Raw genomic sequence first — 24,691 nt, forward strand, 5'->3', positions numbered from 1 at the left:
GGGGGGGGGGGGCAGTAATTCCCCCCCTGCCCCGCATACTCTCGCCCACTAGACACCATTCCTGTCCCAGAGCTGGGGAGAGAACCCAGAAGTCCTGGCTCCCAGCCCCCCGGCTCTAACCCATTAGACCAGGGGTGGGCAAACTTTTTGGCCTGAGGGACACATCGGGGTTGTGAAATGGTATGGAGGGCCGGGTTGGGGGGCTGTGCCTCCCCAAACAGCCTGGCCCCCATTTCCTATCCGCTCCCTCCCTCTTCCTGCTCCCGACTGCCCCCCTCTGAACCCCTGACTCATCCAACCCCCCCAATCCTTGTCCCCTGACTGCCCCCTCCCGGGATCCCCTGCCCCCCCGGGACCCCAGACCCCCGAGAACCTCTGCCCCATCCAACCGCCCCCTGCACCCCATCCCCTGCCCGCCCCCCAGAACCTCCTGCCCCTTATCCAACCCCCTTGCCCCCCACCCCTTTACCATGCCGCTCAGAGCAGCAGGACAGGTGTATTGGAAACCCGGGGAGGTGGGCGGGCGCAAGCCATGCTGCCTGCATGGAGGTGTAGCTACGGGAGCCGGGGGCCAGCCTCCCCGGCCGGGAGTTCAAGGGCCGGGCAGGATGGTAGTTTGCCCACCTCTGCACTCGACCCCACTCCCTTCCAGAGCGGGGGAGAGAACCCACGAGTCCTGGCTCCCCCTCCCACCCCACTCTAACCCCCTAGACCCCACTCCTCTCCCCAAGCCTGGGAGAGAACCCAGGAGTCCTGAGTTCCAGTACCTTAAGGTCTGGGAGGGGAGTGGGGCATAGCAGTTAGAGAAGGGGGGCTGGAAGCCAAGACTCCAGTTGTCATTCTCTCTCCCCCGCCCCCCCAGCCTCGTGCCTCAGTTTCCCCATTCAGGCAGTGACGCTCATGAGGCAACAGGAGACGGACCCCCACCAGGGGGCAGGGTTAAACCATACCAACCCTTTTTATTGTAGCCCTCAGGCTGCGTGGTTTGGGGTGGGGACCCTCGGCTTCAGTTGGCAAAGATCTCCCCCATGGGGATCCAGATGTTCTTACACTGGGTGGCCTGGTACAGAAACTCCTCACCTGCCCCCTGGGCCGGGTCCTCCCACCGCCGGGGGGCCCCGTGGCTCACCCAGGTCCGCTTCAGGTTACCGGCTGAGGCCCATTCCACAAATTGGGACCCCTGCAGGAGAGAAAGGGTTAAATGAGGACGCAGGAGGTAGGGCCTGGCCCCTCTAGGGGACACCGGTTCCCGTCTGGCCCCAGGGCAGGGACTGGCTGGGGTGGAGTGGGGGGGGGCAGGGAATGGGGCCCGCGGCCTTTCCCCTCTAGGGGGCGCCGGCTCCTGTCTCGCCCCAGGGCTGGGACTGGCTGGCTCCGGGGGGCAGGGAATGGGGTCCGGGGCCTGTCCCCTCTAGGGGGCGCCGGCTCCCATCTGGCCCCAGGGCAGGGACTGGCTGGGGTGGAGGGGGGCGGGCAGGGAATGGGGTCCGGGGCCTGTCCCCTCTAGGGGGCGCCGGCTCCCGTCTTGCCCCAGGGCAGGGACTGGCTGGCTCAGGGGGGCAGGGAATGGGGCTTGGGGCCTGTCCTCTCTAGGGGGCGCCGGCTCCCATCTGGCCCCAGGGCAGGGACTGGCTGGGGTGGAGGGGGGCGGGCAGGGGAATGGGGCTTGGGGCCTGTCCTCTCTAGGGGGCGCCGGCTCCCGCCTGGCCCCAGGGCAGGGACTGGCTGGCTCAGGGGGGCAGGGAATGGGGCTTGGGGCCTGTCCTCTCTAGGGGGCGCCGGCTCCCGCCTGGCCCCAGGGCAGGGACTGGCTGGCTCATGGGGGCAGGGAATGGGGCCCGGGGCCTGTCCCCTCTAGGGGGCGCCGGCTCCCGTCTTGCCCCAGGGCAGGGACTGGCTGGCTCAGGGGGGCAGGGAATGGGGCCCGGGACCTGTCCCCTCTAGGGGGAAGCCGGCTCCCGCCCAGCCCCAGGGCAGGGACCGGCTGGCGGGGGGGCACGCGGTGGGGGCAGAGCCACTCTCACCTGCGGAGACCCGAAGTACCACATGGCCTGAACATCCTGGTGCTGCACCAGCGTCCGGCTCAGATGGTCCCGATTCCCCGTCACAATATTCACCACCCCTCCAGGGACGTCCGAGGTGTCGAAGATCTGGGGGGGGGAGGAAGCAGATGGGCCCTATGAGCAGCTAGGACCAGCAGGGGCTGAGAGCCAGGACTCCTGGGTTCTATCCCAGCTTTGGGAGGGGAGAGAGGTCTAGTGGTTAGAGCCACGGGCAGGGGAGTTGGGAGCCAGGACTCCTGGGTTCTCTCCTGTCACGGGGAGCTGGTTGTCTAGGTCAGGGACAGAGAACCAGAGATGGGACCCACTGATGGGGCGTTTCGGAGACAAAACCCTGCGTGGGCGAATGCGGCCACCGAAGGGAACACGTAGCCCACGCCTGGGGCTGGGCCAGCGGGGTCCCCACGGGCCGGCGTTAATTGTTCCCAGCTGTTAGCTGCGGAGACAAGCGACTCAGGAAGGTAATTAATGGGCTCCTTAACGAGGAAGCTAATGGAAACGCTTCACTTCCACCGCCCCCTGCGGTCATGCAGGCTGTATTGTGTGCGGGACTCTTCTGCCTTATTTGGAGGACCCTGCCCCGTGCCTCAGTTTCCCCATTGTTTTGCAGTGCTGCCCAGTGGGCGCGAATGCATTAAAGCTGCCCCGTGCAGGGTGACTAAAAACCTGCTCTATGTGTAAGGCCCTACCAAAATCACAGCCATGAAAAACACATTATGGATCATGAAATCTCACCCCTCCGGGACATCTGGCTAGCGTAGGGGAGACCAGATTTCACGGAGCTGGGAGCCCGGCAATACTGTGACCCCTCCCCTTACAATCGCCTTGCGGACACCCCACCTTCTTTTGGGTCGGAGATGCCCCCCCGTCTCCGCGTCCGGTGACTACACCGTGAAATTTCAGATTTAAAGATCTGAAACCGTGAAACAGACGCTGGGAAAAATCCAACGACCGTGAAATGAACCAAAACGAGCTGTGAATTTGGCAGGGCCCTAACTCCGTGGCGCAAGCAGCCGACGGACAATTTCGAACCCGTTGACTCGTATGGCTACGAACCAAAGCGTCCATGCCAAGCGTGTGCGTGATGCAAAGTCCCTTTCATGTCTTACAGGCCTCTATTTTACCCAGGTGATTGTGAGCAGCCAGCCATGAAATCAAAGATATGAGACGGGCGGCTCGACATTCTCTTCAGCTTAACGATCCCTGTTATAATGAACGACCCAGGGCAGCGGTCCCGAAACTGTTGAGGACAGACGCCCCCCTTACCTATGTCCGCGTCCCCCTAGAGCCGGGGCCACGGCTCGGGGGAGGGGAAGGGGTAATGGGGCCATGGCTGGGGCCGCAGCTGGGGATGGGTCTGGGGCCACGGCCAGGATCTGGGGGCGGGAGCGCTGCCATAAGGCTTGGGACCTGGGCCCGGCACGGGGCCAGGTGGTACTTCCTCCCCACCCCAGTGCGGGCTGGCCCGGGGCCCCGCTGTGCTCCCCCTCCCCGGATGTTCCTTCACGCTTCCCCCCAGCGGGGCACGCCCCACACTTTGGGGACCTCCGCCTTATGCAAATAAGTGTAACGAAGTAGGGTGACCAGACAGCAAGTGCGAAAAATCGGGACAGGGGGTGGGGGGTAATAGGAGCCTAGATAAGAAAAAGACCCCAAAATCGGGACTGTCCCTATAAAACCGAGCCATCTGGTCATCCTAGTAACGAGGTGACCTGTGTACGCACAGGAAGAGAAGAGGTCAGTCCCGCACGGGGCTCAAACCCCGAGACAGCTAGAAAAGAGGAACCCCCGGCCCGATCCGGCCGCCTCTGAATGGTGAGCGGGGAAAAGTCAAAGGCAGGGGCCTGAGGTCTCTAAGCCGCTCGGCCGTCCCACCTACGCTGCCCCTTGGCTGTAAACCAGCAGGGTTTGGGGGGCCCCGAGCGCGGCCTTCTCAGGGTTGATCCATTCTAGGCACCGGTCCTGTGGATCCGGGGCACGTGTATGGAGTCTGGCAAATCGGGGGACAGCCGCGGACGCGGGTCCAAACGTAGCCACGCAGGGCTCTGCACTTGTGTCGGGGTAACGCCTTGGGGTCCCCCGCTTGAGATCGGGTGAGGGGAGGGGTCTGTGCAGTGCCTGGCGCCGCGGGGTCCCCTAATCTCAGTCAGGCGGGCGGGGGGTGGGGGAATCTGTGCAGCGCCCGGCCCAATGGGGACCCCGATCTCAGGTGGGGGGGATGGGTCTGTTTCACACAGCGTAAGCCCGAAGTGGCGTGTGTGGTCGCTCCCAGCCGGGGCAGCTCAGTGGGGGCCGGACAGGAGCCCGTGCCAACGGAGCTATAGTTACTGCTCTCGGCACTGGGAGGGGAGTGGGGGCTAGTGGTTAGAGCAGGGAGCCTGGGAGGCAGGACTCCTGGGTTCACTCCCCAGGCAGAGGGTCTCAGAGTCCAATGGCCCATACGCTCCCAGTAGCGTCTTTTCCATCTCTCAACGGCCATGTCCTCTACAGGGTGGGGTGACGACTCCCTTTTTTGGCCTGGGGAAATTAAGGCACGTGGGGGGGGAGGGTACCTGGCAGAGGTCCAGGGCGGGCAGCGGGTAGCGCGGGCTGGGGACCATCACCACGGCGTTGCCCCGGGCCACGGCGGGGGCCAGCAGGCTCAGGAAGCTGAGCAGGGGGTGCTCGTCCGGGCAGGCGACCCCCACGACGCCCAGGGGCTGGCAGAGCCGCAGGGTGGTGCCGTGCAGGGGGGTTTCCTGGGGGAGGGGCAAAGCCAGAGGGGTGATTCTGGGCTCCCCCCACCCTCTTCCAGCCCTCGAGACAAAGTCAACCCTGCCCCCAGGCACCTGCTGCTGGGTTCAGCCTGTGGGCAGAGCTTCACCCCCAGATTCCCTCCCCTGACCCCACCCCCATTCCTGCCCTGCATGCCCCGCCCCCTCCTGGGTGCACCCCATAACTACACCGCCCAAGCCCCTCCCCTGTTCCCATCCCCCATCCCTCACCTCCCCAAGGCCCGCCCCCCCCACCTTCTCCACTATGCCCACCCCCCCAAACACAGCCACCTACCCACCACATTCCCCCCACCACAATCCCCACCCCCTGGCATTGCCCGCCTGCATCTCTGGCTGCCCCCTGTCCGGAGCGGGAGCTCTGGGGCCCCACCTGCACGACGCCCCCGGATTTATCGCAGCAGGCCGCCCAGTGGAAGAGCCGCTCCAGGCCCAGGTCCACCTCCCGCCGTGCCTCCTCGGGGGGGGCTCCTGTCAGCGCCCCCAGCCGGGACGCCACCTCCTCCCGCCGCAGCTCCAGGTTCTCCGCCACATAGTACAGCACCTGTGCCCGGGTGTGGGCCGCCCGCTTGCCCCACCTGCCGGGAGAGAGACGGAGCCGGGATAGAACCGAGGAGTCCCGGCCCCCGGCTCCAACCACTAGACCCCTCTTCCTTCCCAGTGCTGGGGAGAGAACCCAGGAGTCCCAGCCCCCCCCCCCCGCTCTAACCACTAGACCCCACTTCCTTCCCAGTGCTGGGGAGAGAACCCAGGAGTCCCAGCCCCCAGCCTGCCCCCGCTCCAACCACTAGACCCCTCTTCCTTCCCAGTGCTGGGGAGAGAACCCAGGAGTCCCGGCCCCCAGCCTCCCCCCGCTCTAACCACTAGACCCCTCTTCCTTCCCAGTGCTGGGGAGAGAACCCAGGAGTCCCAGCCCCCAGCCTCCCCCCGCTCTAACCACTAGATCCCACTTCCTTCCCAGTCCTGGGGAGAGAACCCAGGAGTCCTGGCTCCCAGCCCCACCCCCACTCTAACCCAGTAGACTGCAGAGTTGATTCCCACTCTCCCATGCCCCACCCCCAAGGGATCAGGCCCCCCCCAGCCCAGCGCCCCTGTGGATCTGATTGGTGGATGAGGCCTAGTCCGGGAGCTGCCCCCTGCCCCCCCCATTAGATTACGCCAGTCAAGCCCCAGACAACAAAGCAATAAAATGTAAGTGCCTTTTGCACTCCTTGCCCCTGCGCCACCCTCCTGGCCCCTCTCTTCCCCACTGGCCCGAGGGGGAATCCTGAACCCCCTCCCCACCCGAGGCACCCCCGAATTTCAGGGGCTGTCACTCAGCAGCGCTGGGCATTGGTAGGGGGAGGGGGGGCTGCAAAGCAGGGCTGCAATTTACAGGTTGGGGCCGGGGGAAGCGAAGTCCCCGCAGGTCAGCGTGGGGGGGTTCTGTGTCTTGGGGGGGGGTCTTTGGGGGTGTGGCTCCTTGCTGGGGGAGGTGTAGTCCAGGAAGGGAGCCTGCCTGCCCTAGAGAACAGACTAGAGCAGGAGGAGCCTGAACTACAAGTCCCATGATGCACCACAGCGAGGGGGCCCAGGTGTCCGGTTTTCGACCCGAACGCCCACTTGAGAAGGGACCCTAGTGGGTCCCGGTCAGCGGTGCCGCGGGGCTGGTCTCTACCTGTCCTGGGGCACCGCACTGCGCCCCGGAAGCGACTAGCAGGTCCGGCTCCTAGGCGGGGGGGCCACGGGGCTCGGTGCGCTGTCCCCGCCCTGAGCATCGGCCAATGGGAGCTGGGTGGGGTGGGGTGGAGCCAGGGAGCCTGCCTTAGCCCCGCTGTGCCCCTGACTGGGAGCTGCCTGAGGTAAGCCCGTGCCCCAGCCCTGAGCCCCCTCAAACCCAGAGCCTCCTCCTGCACCCCAAACCCCTCATCCCCAGCCCCACCCCAGAGCCTTCACCCCTTCCTGCACCCCAACCCCCTGCCTCAGCCCAGAGTCCCCTCCCACACCCTGAACCCCTCTGCCCCACCCCCAAGCCTGGAGCCCCCTCCTGCACCTCAAACCCCTCATCCCTGGCTCCACCCCAGAGCCCACACCCCCAGCCCAGAGCCCGTACCCCCTCCTGCACCCCAGAGCCTGCACCTGCAGCCCAGAGCCCTCAACCCCTTACCCCAGCCGAGGGCCCCCTCCCACACCCTGAACCCCTCATTTCTGGCTCTGCCCCGAACCTGCACCCCCATTTAGGGCCCTCACCCTCTCCCACACCCCAACCCCCTGCCCCAGCCCCAGCCCAGTGAAAGTGAGTGAGGGTACGGGAGAGCGAGCCCCCAAGGATGGGGGAATGTAGTGAGGGGGGGCGGGGCCTTGAGGAAGGGGCGGGACTAGGGTGTTTGGTTTTGTGCCAATAGAAAGTTGGCCACCCTAACCACAGCCAGGGGTTCCCATTATGCAACCCGCTCCCAGGCCAGGGGGAGCTGTGGTGCACCATGGGAGATGATGCACAGCCTATGGAGGAGACTGTCCGAACTACCTCTCCCATGATGCACCACAGCCAGGGACTCCCATAAGGCCGAGCCATGGCAGTTCCGGATCTACATTATCCCTGTCTGGGAGGGGGGCCAAAACCGTCTAGTTTCGGGGGCAAAACCGTCCAACTTCTCCAACTTTCGCCCCAAACAAGAAAAGTGTCTGGAAAATTTAGGCAAAAATTATTCTCCCCTCGGTTTGATCAGATCCTGGCTCTCTGGATGCCCCCCCGCCCTCCGGCGCCCCGTCACCTGGCAGGGCTCCCCGAGGAGCAAACCATTTCCAGCAGCGTGAGATGCCGGGCGGGTCCCAGCTGCAATGAGCCAGCGGCTCTTCAGTTCTCTGGGGACTCTGGCCACCCCGCTGCTGGGGGAGAGATAAGAGAGGCGAGGCCGGGGGAAGATTATTGGCACCTGGCAGTGGGCCAGAAAGTGGGCAACACTTTGCTCCAGGCTGGCACCACCTGGCCACAGTATTCTTGTCAGCAAGTTAAGGAAGTATGGGCTGGATGAATGCTCTATAAGGTGGGTAGAAAGTTGGCTAGATTGTGGGGCTCAACGGGTAGTGATCAATGGCTCCATGTCTAGTTGGCAGCCGGTGTCAAGTGGAGTGCCCCAGGGGTCGGTCCTGGGGCCGGTTTTGTTCAGTATCTTCATAAATGATCTGGAGGATGGTGTGGATTGCACTCTCAGCAAATTTGCGGATGATACTAAACTGGGAGGAGTGGTAGATACGCTGGAGGGCAGGGATAGGATACAGAGGGACCTAGACAAATTGGAGGATTGGGCCAAAAGAAATCTGATGAGGTTCAATAAGGATAAGTGCAGGGTCCTGCACTTAGGACGGAAGAAACCACTGCACCGCTACAGACTAGGGACCGAATGGCTCGGCAGCAGTTCTGCGGAAAAGGACCTAGGGGTGACAGTGGACGAGAAGCTGGATATGAGTCAGCAGTGTGCCCTTGTTGCCAAGAAGGCCAATGGCATTTTGGGATGTATACGTAGGGGCACAGCGAGCAGATCGAGGGACGTGATTGTCCCCCTCTATTCGACATTGGTGAGGCCTCATCTGGAGTACTGTGTCTAGTTTTGGGCCCCACACTACAAGAAGGATGTGGATAAATTGGAGAGAGTCCAGCGAAAGGAAACAAAAATGATTAGGGGTCTGGAACACATGACTTACGAGGAGAGGCTGAGGGAACTGGGATTGTTTAGTCTGCAGAAGAGAAGAATGAGGGGGGATTTGATAGCTGCTTTCAACTACCTGAGAGGTGGTTCCAGAGAGGATGGTTCTAGACTATTCTCAGTGGTGGAAGAGGACAGGACGAGGAGTAATGGTCTCAAGTTGCAGTGGGGGAGGTTTAGGTTGGATATTAGAAAAAACTTTTTCACTAAGAGGGTGGTGAAACACTGGAATGTGTTACCTAGGGAGGTGGTGGAATCTCCTTCCTTAGAAGTTTTTAAGGTCAGGCTTGACAAAGCCCTGGCTGGGATGATTTAATTGGGTATGGGTCCTGCTTTTGAGCAGGGGGTTGGACTAGATGACCTCCTGAGGTCCCTTCCAACGCTGATATTCTATGATTCTATGAACTCAGAAAGGGCCCCAACCTGCAGCCAGACCTCATACGGCGAGAAGTGGCCTTGCTCGGTACACGGGGGAAACTGCGAGTTCAGGGGCAAAGTTGGGGATAGAACCCAGGAGTCCTGGCTCCCAGCCTCCCTGCTCTAACCACTAGACACCACTCCCCTCCCAGAGCCAGGGAGAGAACCCGGGGGTCCTGGCGCCCAGCCCCCCGCTCTAACCACTGGACCCCACTCCCCTCCCAGAGCCGGGCAGAGAAGCCAGGAGTCCTGAGCTGCTCCCCATCTCACCCTGGCGCGGCCTTGTGAGCCGCCTCCACGGCGTTGCGGATGTCCTTGGCGCTGCCGTCCGCCACGTACGCCAGCACGTTGCCGGCGGGGTCGAGGACGGGGAGCGAGGCCATTCCCTCGGGTCGCTTCTGAGCCCCTCCATAGTAGAGCTTGTAGGTTCTGTCCACCCTGCAGAGACACAAGGGGGGCCGAGGTGACCCCTGAACCCTCACGCTCATTGGAAAGCCGTCACCGGGCCGGGGATCCCTGTCCACCCAGCCCCCGCGCCCCGCCCCAGAGGGGCTGCATCTCAGCGCCGGACGAGGGGTGCGTGTCTGTGTTCCCTCTAAGGTGCAGGCCCGCACACGGGTGAGTGTGGATTATGTGTAGGGTGGGTGGGGGGAATGGGGGGGGGGCCGTGATGGGGCTTTGGAGAAACTTGGGCCATGCAGGGCTATGGGGGGGGCGGGTGGGCAGAGACGCCTCTTCCCCGGCCCCGGGCCTGCGGCGGGGATGGGAGAGATGGGAGTCATCTCTCCCTGCCACAGCCCCCGAGCTGGGGGAGCCTGGGGAATGAAGAGACTCTGGGTCTTTCCCCTGCTCTGCCACTGAGTTCCTGTGTGGCCTTGGGAAGTCACCTCACCCCCACACCGTGCCTCAGTTTCCCCATTTCCCTGCAAAACCCTTTGAGATTTACAAACGCAAAGCGCTGAAGAGCACTGGCTTTTCGATTTGCGTTTTAAATGGAAATGACTCAAAGAGAACCGTTTTGATCTGATTTCCAATGACAGCCTTCCTCCGTGGTGGATTTAAACTCCCCCTCGCGGTGGTTGAAAAGTTTTTCGCGGGCAGCGGAAGAGGGGTATTATCTAGTCCTGACCCCGCCAAGTAGTTCTCAGGGAAAGGAGTGGGCGAAAACGCCACGTCAAGTGAAAGTTTGCCCGAGCCCACGTGTCTGGAAAGCGCGGTGTAAATGTTCCCGGTAACAACCGAGACTCGGGAACATTGTCTGCCAGGGTGCGAATCCAAGGGTGGACCTGCTGGCGTTACTTTCAGCGTCCAGCCTACTCCAGTGCGAGACGTGAATAGTCGACGGGGCTTTTAAAGCGCTTCGGACGGTTAATATGAGAGGAGGGAAGTGTGTTTTGGACAATTATTTTGAGCCTTAATGTCTCGATTTAGAAAGACACATTTATGGGGATGCTGACGGGGCCATGTTATATTTTACCTTCAGAGGAGACTTTGACAGATGAAGCCCCGTCTGAACATTAAATAGCTCCAGGATTTTGCATGAGAGGGAAAGATTCTTCCTGCCCAAAATTCCCCGTCTCTTTCCCAACTACTGCACAGGGCTCGCTGCGCTAGCTGGGGGCGATTTCCCTCCCCAGCGGTGGCTGGATTTCATCCCCGCGGAAGGAGGCTGGGCGAATGAACTGCCAGGGGCTGCAGACGCCAGCTGAAGTCAGAGCTTCCCCACCACCCAGCTAGGGACGAGCTGTGGACGTTGGGAGCTATCGGGGGGTGGGGTTTGGGGGGATAAGGGGTGTCCTGAAAGTACGGAGGTGATGGTGCACACCCGCACGTTCCCTCCCTGTTGGGGCTCCACAGAACAAAATTCACGCCGCACGTGGACGGAAAAATTTAGAGAGAATATTACCCCTGTATAACCAGCCCGCACGCCCCACCCCAGAGGGGCCGTGTCTCAGGGCCAGGCGAAGGGTCCCTGCATAACCAGCCCGCACGCCCCACCCCAGAGGGGCCGTGTCTCAGGGCCAGGCGAAGGGTCCCCGTATACCCGGCCCCCACGCCCCACCCCAGAGGGGCCGTGTCTCAGGGCCAGGCGAAGGGTCCCTGCATAACCAGCCCCCACGCCCCACCCCAGAGGGGCCGTGTCTCAGGGCCAGGCGAAGGGTCCCCATATACCCGGCCCCTGTGCCCCACCCCAGAGGGGCCGTGTCTCAGGGCCAGACGAAGGGTCCCCGTATACCCGGCCCCTGCGCCCCACCCCAGAGGGGCCGCGTCCCAGCACCAGGCAAGGGGGGCCAGCTCTGAGGAACCATGAGTCATCAGTACCTTGGCATGTTTTCCTCCAGTTCGGGGCAGGCTACCCCACTGTGCCCAGGAACAGAGGGAGGGTCAGCCCCATAGGAGGCAGCAAAAGTTTTGTAGTCCAGCTCCGTGGGGCCAGGCCGGGGCCGGCTCTGCCAGCTCGGCCTGACATACTCGTACAGGCCCTAGGAGGGGGAAGGAAGGGACAAGTCAGCCCTGCGGGCCCTCCAGCCTGATATCCCCCGCTTCCCGGCTCAGCCCCACACACCTCCTTGCCTCCATCCCGGCCGTTCCCGCTCTCCTTGGTTCCTCCCACGCCCGCAGCCGCATCAAAGAAGTTCTGCCCGTTGATCCAGACGGTGCCGACCTGCAGGCTGCCACAAAAAGCGAGATGGGGGGGTGTCAGAGCCCAGGGGCTCCAGAGTACAGTACGCAGCGACAAACGGGCGCGTTTCCCACAGCGAGATCGCTCGGCGGGGGCCTGGCAGAAAGCACCAAACTCGTCGCTCGTCCGACGCGCCGGGGAGACCAAGAAAAAGTCGGGGCAGCGGGGGACCGACGGGGGCGAACGGGAGCTCAGAGAGCGAAGCCACGGGCCCATCAGCGAGCCAAGCCGGGGCCCACGCGGCCAGCAGCTGGGAGTCGGGGCGCGACGCATTCAGACTGGAAGCGAGACGTCAGTTTCTAACGGTGACCATAATTAACCCCGGGCCCAATTTCCCCTGGCTCGTGGGGGATTCTCCGTCACGGGCAATTCTGAAATCAAGATGGGCTGTTTCTCGAACAGATCTGCCCAAGGGAACACTTCCCTGGCTGGCTGGCCAAGGGTCTCTTTTCTCTCGGCTGGCCAGGCCGACCCCGGGGGCGAAACCTCTCGCGAGCCAGGAAGAAAGCGCAGGCAGGTGGGGGAGGATGGACTTTTCATCTGCAAACGCCGACCGCACGCACCAAGCCTCAGGAAAATATTTCCGCCGAGAGCCGTGGAAGCCTAGGGCCAGGCCACGTGTGGAAACCCCTGCGGGGGAACCTGCTTCCACGGCAGGCTGTCGGACGTGCTGCCGACAAAATGCCCCTCCACAGTCTTCAGACTTCCACGCTTCGGATCTCAGCGGCTGCGGGGCGATAAATCCCGGCCGGCCGGCGGCCCCGCCGCGACTGAGGACGTGAAGCTTCGTCTTCTGCTGCATCCCATGAACTTCGCTTCGGTTTTACTACAGGGAGCTCCAGGGGCCGAGTGCCCGGGCGAGGGGTTGAACTGAAGGGATGCTAGTGAAACTGGGGGTGCAGCGGGATTCAAGCGTAACGAAGTGGGGTGGACAGACAGGCCAGGGGAGGGAGGGAGGGAGGGAGAGAGAGAGACGACCTGCAGCCCTAGGGCTGCAGTTTCCTTGCCAGGGGGGTGGAAACATGAGCCGGATCCCTGCAGCTCTGGGAGCGGATGAACGGGGTGGGATGGGGGGAGCCGGAGCCGGATCCTGGAGCCGGACCGTGGGCTCCCAACTAACCTTTGCGCCACCTCCATGGCCAGGGGCAGGTTCTCGGTCCATACGCTGGCTGCCAGCCCGGAGGGGCGGTGGTTCCCCAGTGCCACGGCCTCCTTGGCGGTCCGGAAGGGCAGAACCACCAGCACCGGCCCAAGGATCTGCAGCAGGGGACAAGAGAAGTCTTGGGAGACAGGAGGCGCTGGGCTGAAGGGAGTGGGGCGGGGGGGCCAACAGGGGGTGCTGGGCTGCAGGGAGCGGGGCGGGGGGGCCAACAGGGGGTGCTGGGCTGCAGGGAGCGGGGCGGGGGGCCCAGCGGGGGGCGCTGGGCTGCAGGGAGTGGGGCGGGGGGCTCAGCGGGGGGCGCTGGGCTGCAGGGAGTGGGGCGGGGGGCTCAGCGGGGGGCGCTGGGCTGCAGGGTGGGGGGCTCAGCGGGGGGCGCTGGGCTGCAGGGAGCGGGGCAGGGGGGCCAACAGGGGGTGCTGGGCTGCGGGGAGCGGGGTGGGGGGCTCAGCGGGGGGCGCTGGGCTGCAGGGAGCAGGGTGGGGGGCTCAGCGGGGGGCGCTGGGCTGCAGGGTGGGGGGCTCAGCGGGGGGCGCTGGGCTGCAGGGAGCAGACCAGGGGCTCAGTGGGGGGTGCTCTCCCCTGGCAGGCAGACCTGGGGGGGAAAAAGCAGAGAACTGCAATTCTGATTGTGGCCACCAGAGGTCACCACTTCCCCATGCATGGCCCAGCAGGCAGGCGGAGGGAGCCTGGGTTGGCCCTCAGGCGGGGTGGGGGTGCCCCCTACCTCCTCCCGGACGCAGCGCGAGGTGCTGGCCACTCCGGTGATCAGGGTTGGGGGGTAGAAGGGCCCTCGGGCCGGGAGAGCTGCCCATGCCTGGAAAATCTGCGTGTGGGGAGACAGCAGCACGAGCCTCAGAGACAGACCCCCCGTCCCGGAGCCGGGGAGAGAACCCAGGAGTCCGGGCTCCCAGCTCCCCTGCTCTGACCACTATACCCCACTCCCCTCCTCCAGAGCTGGGAAGAGAACCCAGGAGTCCGGGCTCCCAGCCCCCCTGCTCTTACCACTAGACCCCACTTCCCTTCCCGGAGCCGGAGAGGAACCCAGGAGTCCTGGCTCCCAGCCTGCACCCCTCCACTCTACCCACTAGACCCAGCCCCTCACCTCAGCCCCCTCTGCCCGGGCCTCCTCCACGTAGGTCTCTATGGCGCCCCGCTGGGCTTCGTCCGCCAGGGCCCCCCCATCCATGGCCTTGTCCAGCGGGTCCCCCACACGCAGCTGCCCCAGCCGCATCTTCAGCCGCTGGAGCAGCGCCCCGGCCACGGCCTCCTGCACCAGCAGCAACGCCCCGGGGCCGGGAGCCTGGGGGGGAAAGGGGTTAACGACACGCCGGCGCCCCCTGCAGGGCACAGGCCCTCAGGGCAAGGCAGGCTGCGGCCACTAGGGGGCCACAGAGTCACAATCCAGAGGGGGCCTGTTCCCCACCCCCCTGAGCCAGCCAGTCCCCGCCCTGGGGCTGGATGGGAGCCGGCGCCCCCTAGAGGGGAAAGGCCCCATGCCCCATTCCCCCCCGCCCCGAGCCAGCCAGGCCCAGCACTGGGGCCGGTTGGGAGCCGGCGCCCCCTAGAGGGGAAAGGCCCCGTGCCCCATGCCCCGCCCCCCTGCTCCAGCCAGTCCCTGCCCTGGGGCCAGATGGGAGCCAGCGCCCCCTAGAGGGGACAGGCCCCGTGCCCCATTCCCCCCCCGCCCCGAGCCAGCCAGTCCCTGCCCTGGGGCCGGATGGGAGCCGGTGCCCCCTAGAGGGGAAAGGCCCCGTGCCCCATGCCCCGCCCCCCTGCTCCAGCCAGTCCCTGCCCTGGGGCCAGATGGGAGCCAGCGCCCCCTAGAGGGGACAGGCCCCGTGCCCCATTCCCCCCTCCCCGAGCCAGGCAGGCCCAGCACTGGGGCCGGTTGGGAGCCGGCGCCCCCTAGAGGGGAAAGGCCCCGCGCCCCGTTCCCCGCCAGTTGGCGCCCCCTAGGGGAAGGCTGCGCTCCCTGCTCACCAGGCCCCGCTGGCAGCTCACGGCGTCGCTCAGCCCCACAGCGGCTCCATCCAGGTCGGCCGAGTCGAAGACGACGGCCAGGGTGTCACCCCCCAGCTGCAGCGAGAGCCGGGGGCCCCCACCGGCCGTTGCACGGCGCAGCGAGCGCCCCATCTGAGGGGAGGGGAAAGGGGGGTGTTGGGAATGGGTCCAGGGCAGCCCCCAACTCCACCAGCCCAGCCCTCCCCAATGGCCTAGCTCCCCAGCCTCCCTGCCCCCCCCACAGGGTCCAGCCTCCCAAACCCCCATGGACCATAGCAGCCCCCTCCCCCCAGACCCCGCACCCCAGGCCCCTCCAAGACACAGCAGCCCCCTCCCTTCAGGGCCCCCCACTCCCCCTCAACTCAGCTCTCCAGAGCCCCCTCCCATCCCCCCAGCCTAGACCATGGAAGCTTCCCCCCAAGATACCAGCCCCCCATTTCCACTCCCCCCATGGACCTGCCCTCAGGCACATGGGGGTCGGGGGACACCCCCTGCCTGGAAACACGTACCTCCACAGAGCCAGCCACAGCCACAGCATCCACCCCGGGATGGGCAGCTAGCCCCCCGGCCAGCGCCCCCTCCCCCGTCAGCACATTCAGCACCCCTGGGGGCAGCCCGGCCTGGGCCCCCAGCTCGGCCAGCAGCAGGGCAGAGAGCCGGGCGCAGGGGGGTGGAAGGAGAACCATGGTGTTCCCTGAGGGGGGTAGATGGGGGTCAAGAGGGGGGCGCAGAGAGCTCATGGCAGGAGGACCCCCATAGAGGGGAGAGGGGGACCACACATGGGTGGCTCAGGGCACGGGCTGCAGGGGGCTCAGAGAAGGGGGACCCCCCCATACAGGGGGCTTCAGAGGAGAACCACACATGGGGGCACGGGGGCTCAGGGCAGGAGAACCCCCAAAGAAGGGAGAGGGGGCTTCAGAGGGGACCACTGGGGAAGGTGCAGTGGGCTCACAGCAGGGGGACCCCCAGACAGGAACAATCACAGGGGCGGATCCCAGCTGGGCAACCCCTTCCCCTTAGAAGGGGGGCTGTGGGGAAGCTCAAGGGGAGACACACAGGGGCTGCGGGGACTCAGAACCACGGGACACCCCCCAAGAGGAGCTGGGGGGATAGAAATATGGAGGTGGGGGGTGAACCCCAAGAGGGGTGAGGGGATCCCAAGGGAGCACACATGGGGGGCACAGAGGGGGCAACCCCCCACACCTACCCATTGCCAGAGCTGGGCAGATTTTCCAGGCCAGTGGCAGCAATGGGGAATTCCAGGTAACCACAGCAGCGACCACCCCTGGGTGGGGAGGAGATAGAGAGAGAGGTCAGAGCGGGGAGCCAGGACTCCTGGGTTCTCTCCCTGGCTCGGGGAGCAGAGGAGAGGTCAAGCAGTTGCAGGAGGGAGCCAGGACCTCTGGGTTCTGTGCTGAGCCCTGCTGCAATCCAAAATCCCCGGTCCCACATCGTGCCTCAGTTTCCCCCATGTAAACAGGCGCGGGGCTCCAGCACGGGGCGAGGGAACCCCACCGCGGTCCCTTTCTCTCTGGGATGAGATACTCACCCAGGGGCTTCCAGCCCCCCATCTCGGTGCCCATGAGCTGGGCCCAGCCGGCGTGGTGGTAGAAATGTCGGACGACCAGGGGCACGTCCCGGTCCCGGGCCTCCCCGATGGGCTTCCCGGTATCCAGGCTCTCCAGGAGCGCCAGCAGGCGCTGGTGTTTCTGGATGGTCCGGGCCATGCTGGAGAAGGGAGGGGCCGGGGTCAGCCGCGACCCGAGCATGCCAGGCAGGAGGGGGGCCCCGCGGCAGCTTCGCGGGCGCCAGGCAGGCTGCCGCCACTAGGTGGCGACAGAACCACACGTCCAAACCGGGCGCGTTTCTCCCCCTGCCCCAAGCAAACGCCCCCTCCCCCCCCTCGCCCCCCGGCGCCCCCGCGGCCGGCGCTCACTTGTGCAGGTGCCGGGCTCGGGCGTGGCACGGCAGGCGGCTCCAGGCTTCGAAGGCTTTCGTGGCAGCTTGGACAGCAGCCTCTACGTCCTCCGGCTCCCCCTGGAGGGTGGTGGCCAGCAGCTCCCCTGGTGAGGGGAATGGGGTCAGCCCAGGGGGCCGGGAGCCCCACGGAGAGATCTCCCTGCCCCCCCCCCCCCACAGCCCCGCCCCACTCACCCACTCTGCTCAGAACTGAGCTGAATCCCACAGCTGGGACGGGAGCCGGCGCCCCCTAGAGGGCAAAGGCCCCGTGTCCCATTCCCGGTCCCCTTGAGCCCGTCAGTCCCCCCGCCCTGGGGCTGGATGGGAGCCAGCGGCCCCCTACGGGGAGAGGCCCCCAGTCCCATTCCCCGCCCACCCCCTCAAGGTCCAGTTTAAGCCTTCAGAGTCAGATGCCGTGAGCTGCCGCAGCCGTCGCGCGGGGTCTGGGCTTGAACCTGTGGCTGGATTGGTGTCGCTGGCGGTTTCTCTGCCTTCCGGCTTCCACCATTTGCCGGCCACAAAATGCCCAAAGCTTCGACCGTGAGTCTCCAGCCAGGCCTGGGGGGCAGGGAAGCAGGAGAAATACACCCCCTGGAACGGACTGTCAGACCCTCGACAATACATCGCGCACCCACCAGGGGGCGATCGGCCCCACACTGCCCTCTAGTGCAGGGGTTCTCAAACTGGGGGTCGGGACCCCTCAGAGGGTCATGAGGTTATTACATGGGGGGTCGCAACTGGTCAGCCTCCACCCCAAACACCGCTTTGCCTCCAGCATTTATAAAACAGTGGTTTTAATTTATGGAGGGGGGTGGGGGAGCAGGTCGCACTCAGAGGTTTGCTATGTGAAAGGGGTCACCAGTACAAAAGTTTGGGAACCACTGGTTTAGTGGCTGGAAGCAGAACGTGGCCACCGTGGGTCCTAAGCCCTATAGTGCAAAAGGGGGATTCTCTGCAGAACGCCCATTCAGGTGTGGGAGGGGAGGGGTCCCGCTGTGGCAGGGACAGGGGGTGTTCCCAGCAGGATCACTGCGCTCTGATTCTTAGTCCAGCACAGCAGACGCACCCCTGCGAGCTGAAATGAAATGCTACCCACTGTTTGATTAAACGGACGGGGAAACTGAGGTACAGAGAGGGGGAATGGACCTGCCACAGAGGGTCAGAGCTGGGGACAGAACCCAGGAGTCCTGGCTGTCAATCATTGGATCCCAGCTCTTACGAAGCCCACTATGATGTGTTTTAACATGGAGGGGCCTGTTTTAAAGACTGGAAATTAGGGAGCCAGGAGTCCTGGGTTCTCTCCCGAGCTGTGAGTGGGGTCTAGTAGTTAGAGCAGGGGGCTGGGAGCCAGGACTCCTGGGTTCTATTATTAGTCCTGGAAAGGGAGTGGGATCTCGGAGGCGGTGACCAGGTACCAGGACACCTGGGTTCTATTCTTGTACTGCCCCCCCGCCCCAAGGGACGAGCTCCTGGCTCTGGGTGCGATGTCCGCGCAGCAGGACGAGAGCTGGGGCTACAGTGGAAAAACCCAGGCGGGACAGGCCCAGGGCTGGGGTCTCGGCGCAGGGCAGGCGTGTCCCCTCCCCCCGCGCCACCCCGGGTGCTGGCTCAGCTACGCCAAGGTCAGGGCTGCGGGTGGGGGTAGGGAAGGGGAAGTGGAATCTCGCCGTCTCTGCAATTCTGCATTGGCCGAGGGCCAGGCGGCCAGCGGGGCTGTCGCTGCCCATGGGGAAACTGAGGCACACATAGCTGTGTGGGACTCAACCAATTTAACGCAGCCTGGGGCAGAGCTGGAGAGAGAACCCAGGAGTCCTGGCTCCCAGCACCCCCCCCCCCCGCTCTAACCACTAGACCCCCCGACTCCGCTTCCAGAGCCGGGGAGAGAACCCAGGAGTCCGGGCTCCCAATGTGGGGGCGGGGGGGCCTTACCTGGGCAGGCCCCGCCCCCTCTGGGGCAGGCCCATACTCCATGGAGCTGTAGATGTCCCACACGGACGGGCGCCCCCCCGCAGCTCCAGCCATTGATTCCCGCAGGACTCTGCCCCCAGGCAGCCCGCCCCTGGCCGCTGGAGGGACCCAGCTCCACTTCCGGCCTCCGGAGCACCATGGAGACTAGGGTTTCGGGGACGGGCCATGACCTAGTTCGGTCACTTCCGCCAGAAGAAGGTAAAACCGCCCTGCGGAGAGACCGGAAGTGTGGCGTCCAAAAGCCGGAAAGGGCCTCTCCGAAATTGACAAAGAACCAGAAAGTGAATCGCCGGAAGTCCCGCCTCGCTCTGTGATGGCAATTGTGGCGGAAGACGGGAAGTGAAGCGAAAACCCTACCCCGGAAGCGATACTGTCCTTACCGGAAGTGTGGCAACAAACACCGGAAGTTGGTTTAACGCGCCCGGAAGCGGGTGTCGCAGGCGTGGGCCACTGTTGCCAATAGCAGTGGGGAGGCGGGGAGCCAAGGGACAGGGGTTAGTGCCCGCGGGGTGGCGTGAGCCCGGACTCCTGGGTTCTCTCCCCGGCTCGGGGAGGGGGAGGCTGGGAGCCAGGACTCCTGGGTTCTCTCCCCGGCTCGGGGAGGCGGAGGGGGAGGCTGGGAGCCAGGACTCCTGGGTTCTCTCCCCGGCTCGGGGAGGCGGAGTGGGAGGCTGGAAGCCCCGACTCCTGGGTTCTCTCCCCGGCTCCGGGAGGCGGAGGGGGAGGCTGGGAGCCCGGACTCCTGGGTTCTCTCCCCGGCTCCGGGAGGCGGAGGGGGAGGCTGGGAGCCCGGACTCCTGGGTTCTCTCCCCGGCTCCGGGAGGCGGAGGGGGAGGCTGGGAGCCCGGACTCCTGGGTTCTCTCCCCGGCTCCGGGAGGCGGAGGGGGAGGCTGGGAGCCCGGACTCCTGGGTTCTCTCCCCGGCTCCGGGAGGCGGAGGGGGAGGCTGGGAGCCCGGACTCCTGGGTTCTCTCCCCGGCTCCGGGAGGCGGAGGGGGAGGCTGGTATCAGTCTCGTCAGGGCTGGGAGTTCTCCAGGCTGCAGTCCATCGCCAGGTGGGAGAGACCCCCCCCCACTCACCCCCCATCTCTCTCCGGGCAGCCTGGGCTGGCAGCGCCGACAGCCTGGCGTGGTGCCGCAGGGGGTGACGTCTCGTGGGGGGCTGCGGCAAATGCCCCACGGTGCCCCAATCCGCTTCTTGCAGCAGGTGGTTGGGCCTGGTGCCCCATGCTCCAGCCCTGCCCCGGAGGCCATGCTGGCAGGGACCAGGCCTGGCTTGGGAGGCTGCGGGCCCCTCTGCCCATGGCTGGGGGCTGTGCGTTCCCTCGCTTCCACACCACGGGAGCTGGGACATCTGGCTGAAGTTCTGTCTGCTTTGCAGCCCCGTCCCCAGAGCAGAGCCCATGGCCTCCCAGACGGACAAGTCCCTGCTGTCGGCAGAGCTGGAGGAGGAAGATGATGAGGAGTTCAGACAGCTGCTGCTCCAGGTCTGTGAGTGGCCCAGAGCCTGTGTGTCCTCCCCCCCCCCCAGCCCCCGCCCTGGTGCAGGTCTGCGCTGGGGAGTGTTGTGGGGGCAGCATGCTGGCTCTGCTTGTGGGGCCCTGTGGGGGAGTAGGAAGCCCTCGGCGGCTGGCCGGGCTGGGTCTCAGCAAGGATCTCTCGGGGCGGTGTCAGCCCAGTGGGCTCCACTCCCTCCCCACGTGTGGGGTTTGTGGCTCTCTGATGGCTGTGGGTAGGTGGGAGCTGGCCAAGGGTGCTGGCAGAGGATTCAGCCTCTGGCAGGAGGAGGCGGGGGGGCTGATGGGCTCTGGTGGGGCAGGATCAGTGCTGTGAGGACTGGTGGGATCAGATGGGGGAATCGGTGACTGGTGGGGTCCCCGCTTGGTCCCATTCTCATTTGTTCCAGGTGATGCAGTGATTGAGTTGAGACGGAGAGGGGGGGTGGCTCATAGCTGGGATCTGGGGGGGGGGCGAGGAGGAGGAGTTGCGGGTTTATTCACAGGGACCTCTCTGTGCTGGGGCCTCATCGCAGGCGTGTGGGTCTGGAGGGACCACAGGGTGGGCGTGGTGGGATCCGGTGCCTGCCTCATCCCTCTTTCCCTCCAGGCCACCCAGAAGATCCAGAGCGCGATGCCTTCGGTGCGTGACTCGAAACCGATCCAGCCTCAGCCTGGTACGGAGTTTGGGGTGGGGTGAGGCGGGGGAGCCCAGGGCTGGGATGCTAGGGGGCTGCGGGTCAGGAGTGAGGGGCACCCACCCCTTCCTTTCCCTCTCCCACCAGGGTTCTGCATTAAGACCCATGCGGGCTCCCAGGAGAAGGTGTTTGTGAACATCTGCCGGTCGCTGGACATCCCGCCGCCCCCCGACCTCAGCCGCCAGGAGCTGGAGTGTCTGCTCGAGTCGGACAGCGCCTCGTCCTTCCGCATCCCCATGAGCCTGGGGGAGCCCCACGCCGAGCTGGACAACAGTGAGCCCCCCTCCCCACCGTGACCCCTCAGCCCTATGGATGGAACCTGCCACAGTGACCCCCCGGCCCCAGGGCAGGGACTGGCTGGCTCAGGGGGGCAGGGAATGGGGCCCAGGGTCTGTCCCCTCTAGGGGCGCCGGCTCCCAGCCAGCCCCAGAGATCAGACCGCACTGGCTCTGACCCCAGGCCGCGGTGCGAGGGGAGCTCAGAGGCCACCCGGCGGGCCAAGTGCTCACAGTCATTCTCCGTCGCAGGCGGGAACGGCTGCGCCGCGTACGACGTGGTCATCAACACCGGCTTCTTCAGCAAAGTTGAGGTAAGCGCCCCCTGCTGGGCCAGGCCCTCCTGCCCCCAAGAGCCCCACGGCTGCGGGTGTGGCCGGGGTTGGGAGCGGGGAAGTTAATGTGTGTGCAGTGGGGGTGGGGAGGGGATGCAGGTCCACAGTGGTCCCCAGGCTGTCGCCTGGGTCTGGCTGACCCTGCCCTTTCTCTGTGCCAGGCTGACCCCTTCTTCAAAGAGTTCTTCATCACGGTAGCCCTGGAGGGGCTGGCAGAGAAGTACAAGATGGACATCAATCACCCGGGTACTGTCCAGCCCAGGGCGGGGCTGCGGGTCGGGAGCGAGGGGCGCCGGCAGGGCTGGCGGGGAGCCCGGGGCTGCGGGTCGGGAGCGAGGGGCGCCGGCAGGGCTGGGGGGGAGCCCGGGGCTGCGGGTCGGGAGCGAGGGGCGCCGGCAGGGCTGGGGGGGAGCCCGGGGCTGCGGGTCGGGAGCGAGGGGCGCCGGCAGGGCTGGGGGGGAGCCCGGGGCTGCGGGTCGGGAGCGAGGGGCGCCGGCAGGGCTGGGGGGGAGCCCGGGGCTGCGGGTCGGGAGCGAGGGGCGCCGGTAGGGCTGGGGGGGAGCCCGGGGCTGCGGGTCGGGAGCGAGGGGCGCCGGCAGGGCTGGGGGGGAGCCCGGGGCTGCGGGTCGGGAGCGAGGGGCGCCGGCAGGGCTGGGGGGGAGCCCGGGGCTGCGGGTCGGGAGCTCTTGCTCCAGTGCCCCCAATCTGCCCGTCCCCACTAACCCCTTCCCCACCGCTCTGCAGAGTGGCGAATCCTGAAGAACCGGAAGTTCATGGGCTGCATCTCGGGACAGACCATCCGCACCAAGTCCAGCCCTGTCATACAGGAGATGGACTTCAGGTGAGTGGGGGTCTGATTACTCTCCCCGCCCCCAGACTCTGCCCCCTGTGGGTCTAACTCCTTGGGCTGCTGTGGATTTGAACAACCCCATCCCCTTCCCCCCGCCACCCCACCCCACGGCTGCTGTTCTCTGATTGCTGTTTTGGAAATCCAGTGGTAAAGAGTTCCGCTCGCTCCGTGTGTTTTGAGAAAAACGCTGGTGTGTCTGAACCCCCTAGGTCTGGCCCTTCTAATGCCCCCCTTCCCCGAGGAGTGCAGTGGGCTCTCCCCCGTCTGGCACGCACACAGGGATGGAAAATACAACTGATTCGAGCGGACCGTGCCCAGCTCCATCGGGGTGGGGGAGGCCTAGAACCACGGGTATCGTGTGAGCCTGAGAGGCTACAAAGGATTCTCTAACACCCCCAAAAAGCCCAGCATCCCAGCTTTGCGATGGCGTCTGGCACAGGGGGCTCCGGGCAGCGGGCTGGGGAGGGCGGGGCGATGAAATCCAGTGTGTGGGGAGGCAATGTGGTAATCAGACTGACGTGATTGCAAGGGTCTGGCTGGCCTGGTTGAAATGGTTCCTTGGCTAGTTGATTGACTGGAGGGGGCTGTGTATGTTGGGGGTGGGGGCGGCGTGTGTGTATGTAGGAGGGGCTGCTAAAGACCCCCCCTCCCATCGCTGAAATTGAGCAGAAGGCTCAGGCCCAGGCGTGTCCCCTGTGGATCTCTTGCAGAGAAGGCAGGGAGACAAGCCAGAGACCCATGGAGCCGTGATGTCCCCAGACAGACTCGGGGGGCTGGGTTCATTGCCAGGCCTTGGGGCAGATGGGGATTTTTCCAGGGTGCTCAGAGCCCCCTCCCTCTGCTGGGGTCCCCCTCCCTCTGCTGGGGTCCTGCCCCACTGCCATCCAGAGCCTCCTTCCCCTACTGGGGTCCCCCTCTCCACGGTGAGAGTCACTGGCTGGGCCATGTGGCCCCTCCCCAGTCGGGCAGGGAGCTCAGACCTGTCCCACTCTGAGCACCTGCTTTCCCCACACCCATTTCTTTCCACAGTTCCCCTGTGCTCCCCAAATTCACCATCCTGGCGGAGCCGGCGGGAGGGCCCCCCGAATTCCTGCTGGCTGACATCCACCTGCCCAGAGTGGTGAGTTCTGCCGAGGGGAGCTCCTGTCTGCTCCAGCCCGGGGTCTGTCCCAGCAGGGGCGCTGTGGGGCGGGGGTGCCGGCCCTGGGGCGGGTCTCACCCCTCAGCGGGGCGGGGGGGGCCGGCCGTGGGGCGGGTCTCTCCCCACAGGCTCTCATGACCCCTCCCGCAGGGCTCGGCGCGGGAGCTCTCCCTGGAGCTGGGGCAGGACCGGGTCGTGCTGCGGGGGGGGCCGGGCCCCTACCTCCTCGACATCTACATCCCCCACGACATCGTCCCGGAGCTCAGCCACGCCCGCTTCCACCGGCGCACCGCGGTGAGCCCCCCCGGGACCCCCGCATTTCTCCCCCCCTGCCCCCCCTGGGGCATCCCGCCCCTCTGCATCAGGGTGGGGTGAGCACTCGTCCCCCAGGGCAAAAACTCCCATCCCTACAAGCCAGGGACCCCACCCCCAATGTATGACCCCTCCCCCTTGTGTGACTCCTCCCCCTCTGTAGTGATCCCGCCCCCCTAGTGCGGCTCCTCCTCCTCGGGCTGTGGCCTCGCCTTCTTTATGCCTAGGCTGTGGCCCCCTCCTTTCTGTCATGACCTCAGGTGTGCCCCTCCCCCACCAGGCTGTGACTCCTCCCCCTTCTCAGTGGCCCCTCCCCCTGGTTCCTCTCCCCACTCATCGCCCTCTCGTCTCCCCACAGGTGCTGACGGTGAAGATGCCCGTCCAACCCCAGCTGGGGCCCCCCTGAGGAGACCCCCCCCCTCTGCCCACAGGAGAGAATCCAGGATCCGGAGTGGGGGGCCCCCCACCAGACCAAGGGGGAGCTGGCATGTGGGGGGTTGGGGCTGCAATTCCCAGCAGAAAACCAGGACTCCTGGGTTCTTTCCCCACCTCTGGGAGGGGAGTGGGGTCTAGTGGTTGGGGGGGGGGGGCATGGCTGGGAGCCAGTACTCCTGGGTTTTTCTTTCTAGCTCTTGCTCCTGGCGTGCCCAGAGATCAGCTGTCCGTGGGGGGGCCGGGACCCTGCTGCCCTGGGGTGGGGATGGGGTGGGGGTAGCTGGCTTGGGAGGCTGGCTCGTGCCCTGTCAAATCTGCACCCGAAGGCGCGCAATAAACGGTGCGACGGAAACACGGCGGCGTCCGTCTGTGCCCGGCGGCCCGAGCCTCGCCCGGCGGGGGGGGGGCGGGATGGGGCAGGAGCGCCGGCTGGGGGGCAGGG

General features: G+C 65.5%; 2 protein-coding genes across 8 annotated transcripts; one reads left to right on the forward strand and one right to left on the reverse strand.

Annotated features, from left to right (window-relative positions):
- Nucleotides 1–954: 954 nt before the first annotated feature.
- Nucleotides 955–18,875, reverse strand: ALDH16A1 (aldehyde dehydrogenase 16 family member A1). 5 transcript variants are annotated; one of them, XM_077840333.1, is made up of 17 exons: nucleotides 18,669–18,856; nucleotides 17,195–17,297; nucleotides 16,717–16,843; nucleotides 16,330–16,508; nucleotides 15,988–16,065; nucleotides 15,290–15,474; nucleotides 14,760–14,912; nucleotides 13,882–14,079; nucleotides 13,504–13,602; nucleotides 12,738–12,874; nucleotides 11,501–11,606; nucleotides 11,257–11,417; nucleotides 9,205–9,372; nucleotides 5,205–5,409; nucleotides 4,613–4,798; nucleotides 2,025–2,150; nucleotides 955–1,180 (listed from the first exon to the last, which is right to left on the reverse strand). In XM_077840333.1, the coding sequence occupies exons 1-17, from the start codon at nucleotides 18,759–18,761 to the stop codon at nucleotides 1,007–1,009; spliced, it is 2,478 nt and encodes an 825-aa protein (XP_077696459.1). In that variant the 5' UTR covers nucleotides 18,762–18,856; the 3' UTR covers nucleotides 955–1,006. The 5 variants fall into 5 exon arrangements, with proteins under 5 accessions (XP_077696459.1, XP_077696460.1, XP_077696461.1 ...); XM_077840334.1 differs by lacking the exon at nucleotides 13,504–13,602 and having other exon boundaries at nucleotides 18,669–18,857; XM_077840337.1 differs by lacking the exons at nucleotides 955–1,180; nucleotides 2,025–2,150 and adding an exon at nucleotides 7,585–7,699 and having other exon boundaries at nucleotides 4,660–4,798; nucleotides 18,669–18,859.
- A 202-nt stretch (nucleotides 18,876–19,077) lies between these two features.
- On the forward strand, nucleotides 19,078–24,412 carry PIH1D1 (PIH1 domain containing 1). 3 transcript variants are annotated; one of them, XM_077840160.1, is made up of 10 exons: nucleotides 19,078–19,201; nucleotides 20,089–20,194; nucleotides 20,814–20,880; nucleotides 20,989–21,174; nucleotides 21,429–21,490; nucleotides 21,673–21,757; nucleotides 22,256–22,343; nucleotides 23,388–23,481; nucleotides 23,653–23,796; nucleotides 24,173–24,412. In XM_077840160.1, exons 2-10 carry the CDS (start codon nucleotides 20,111–20,113, stop codon nucleotides 24,218–24,220), a joined length of 858 nt encoding a protein of 285 aa, XP_077696286.1. In that variant the 5' UTR covers nucleotides 19,078–19,201; nucleotides 20,089–20,110; the 3' UTR covers nucleotides 24,221–24,412. The 3 variants fall into 3 exon arrangements, with proteins under 3 accessions (XP_077696286.1, XP_077696284.1, XP_077696285.1); XM_077840158.1 differs by having other exon boundaries at nucleotides 22,256–22,352; nucleotides 23,391–23,481; nucleotides 24,173–24,408; XM_077840159.1 differs by lacking the exon at nucleotides 19,078–19,201 and adding an exon at nucleotides 19,643–19,762 and having other exon boundaries at nucleotides 22,256–22,352; nucleotides 23,391–23,481; nucleotides 24,173–24,409.
- The last annotated feature ends 279 nt before the right edge of the window (nucleotides 24,413–24,691 follow it).

Source organism: Eretmochelys imbricata, chromosome 23, assembly GCF_965152235.1.
Source record: "Eretmochelys imbricata isolate rEreImb1 chromosome 23, rEreImb1.hap1, whole genome shotgun sequence".
NCBI classification, from domain to species: Eukaryota; Metazoa; Chordata; order Testudines; family Cheloniidae; genus Eretmochelys; species Eretmochelys imbricata.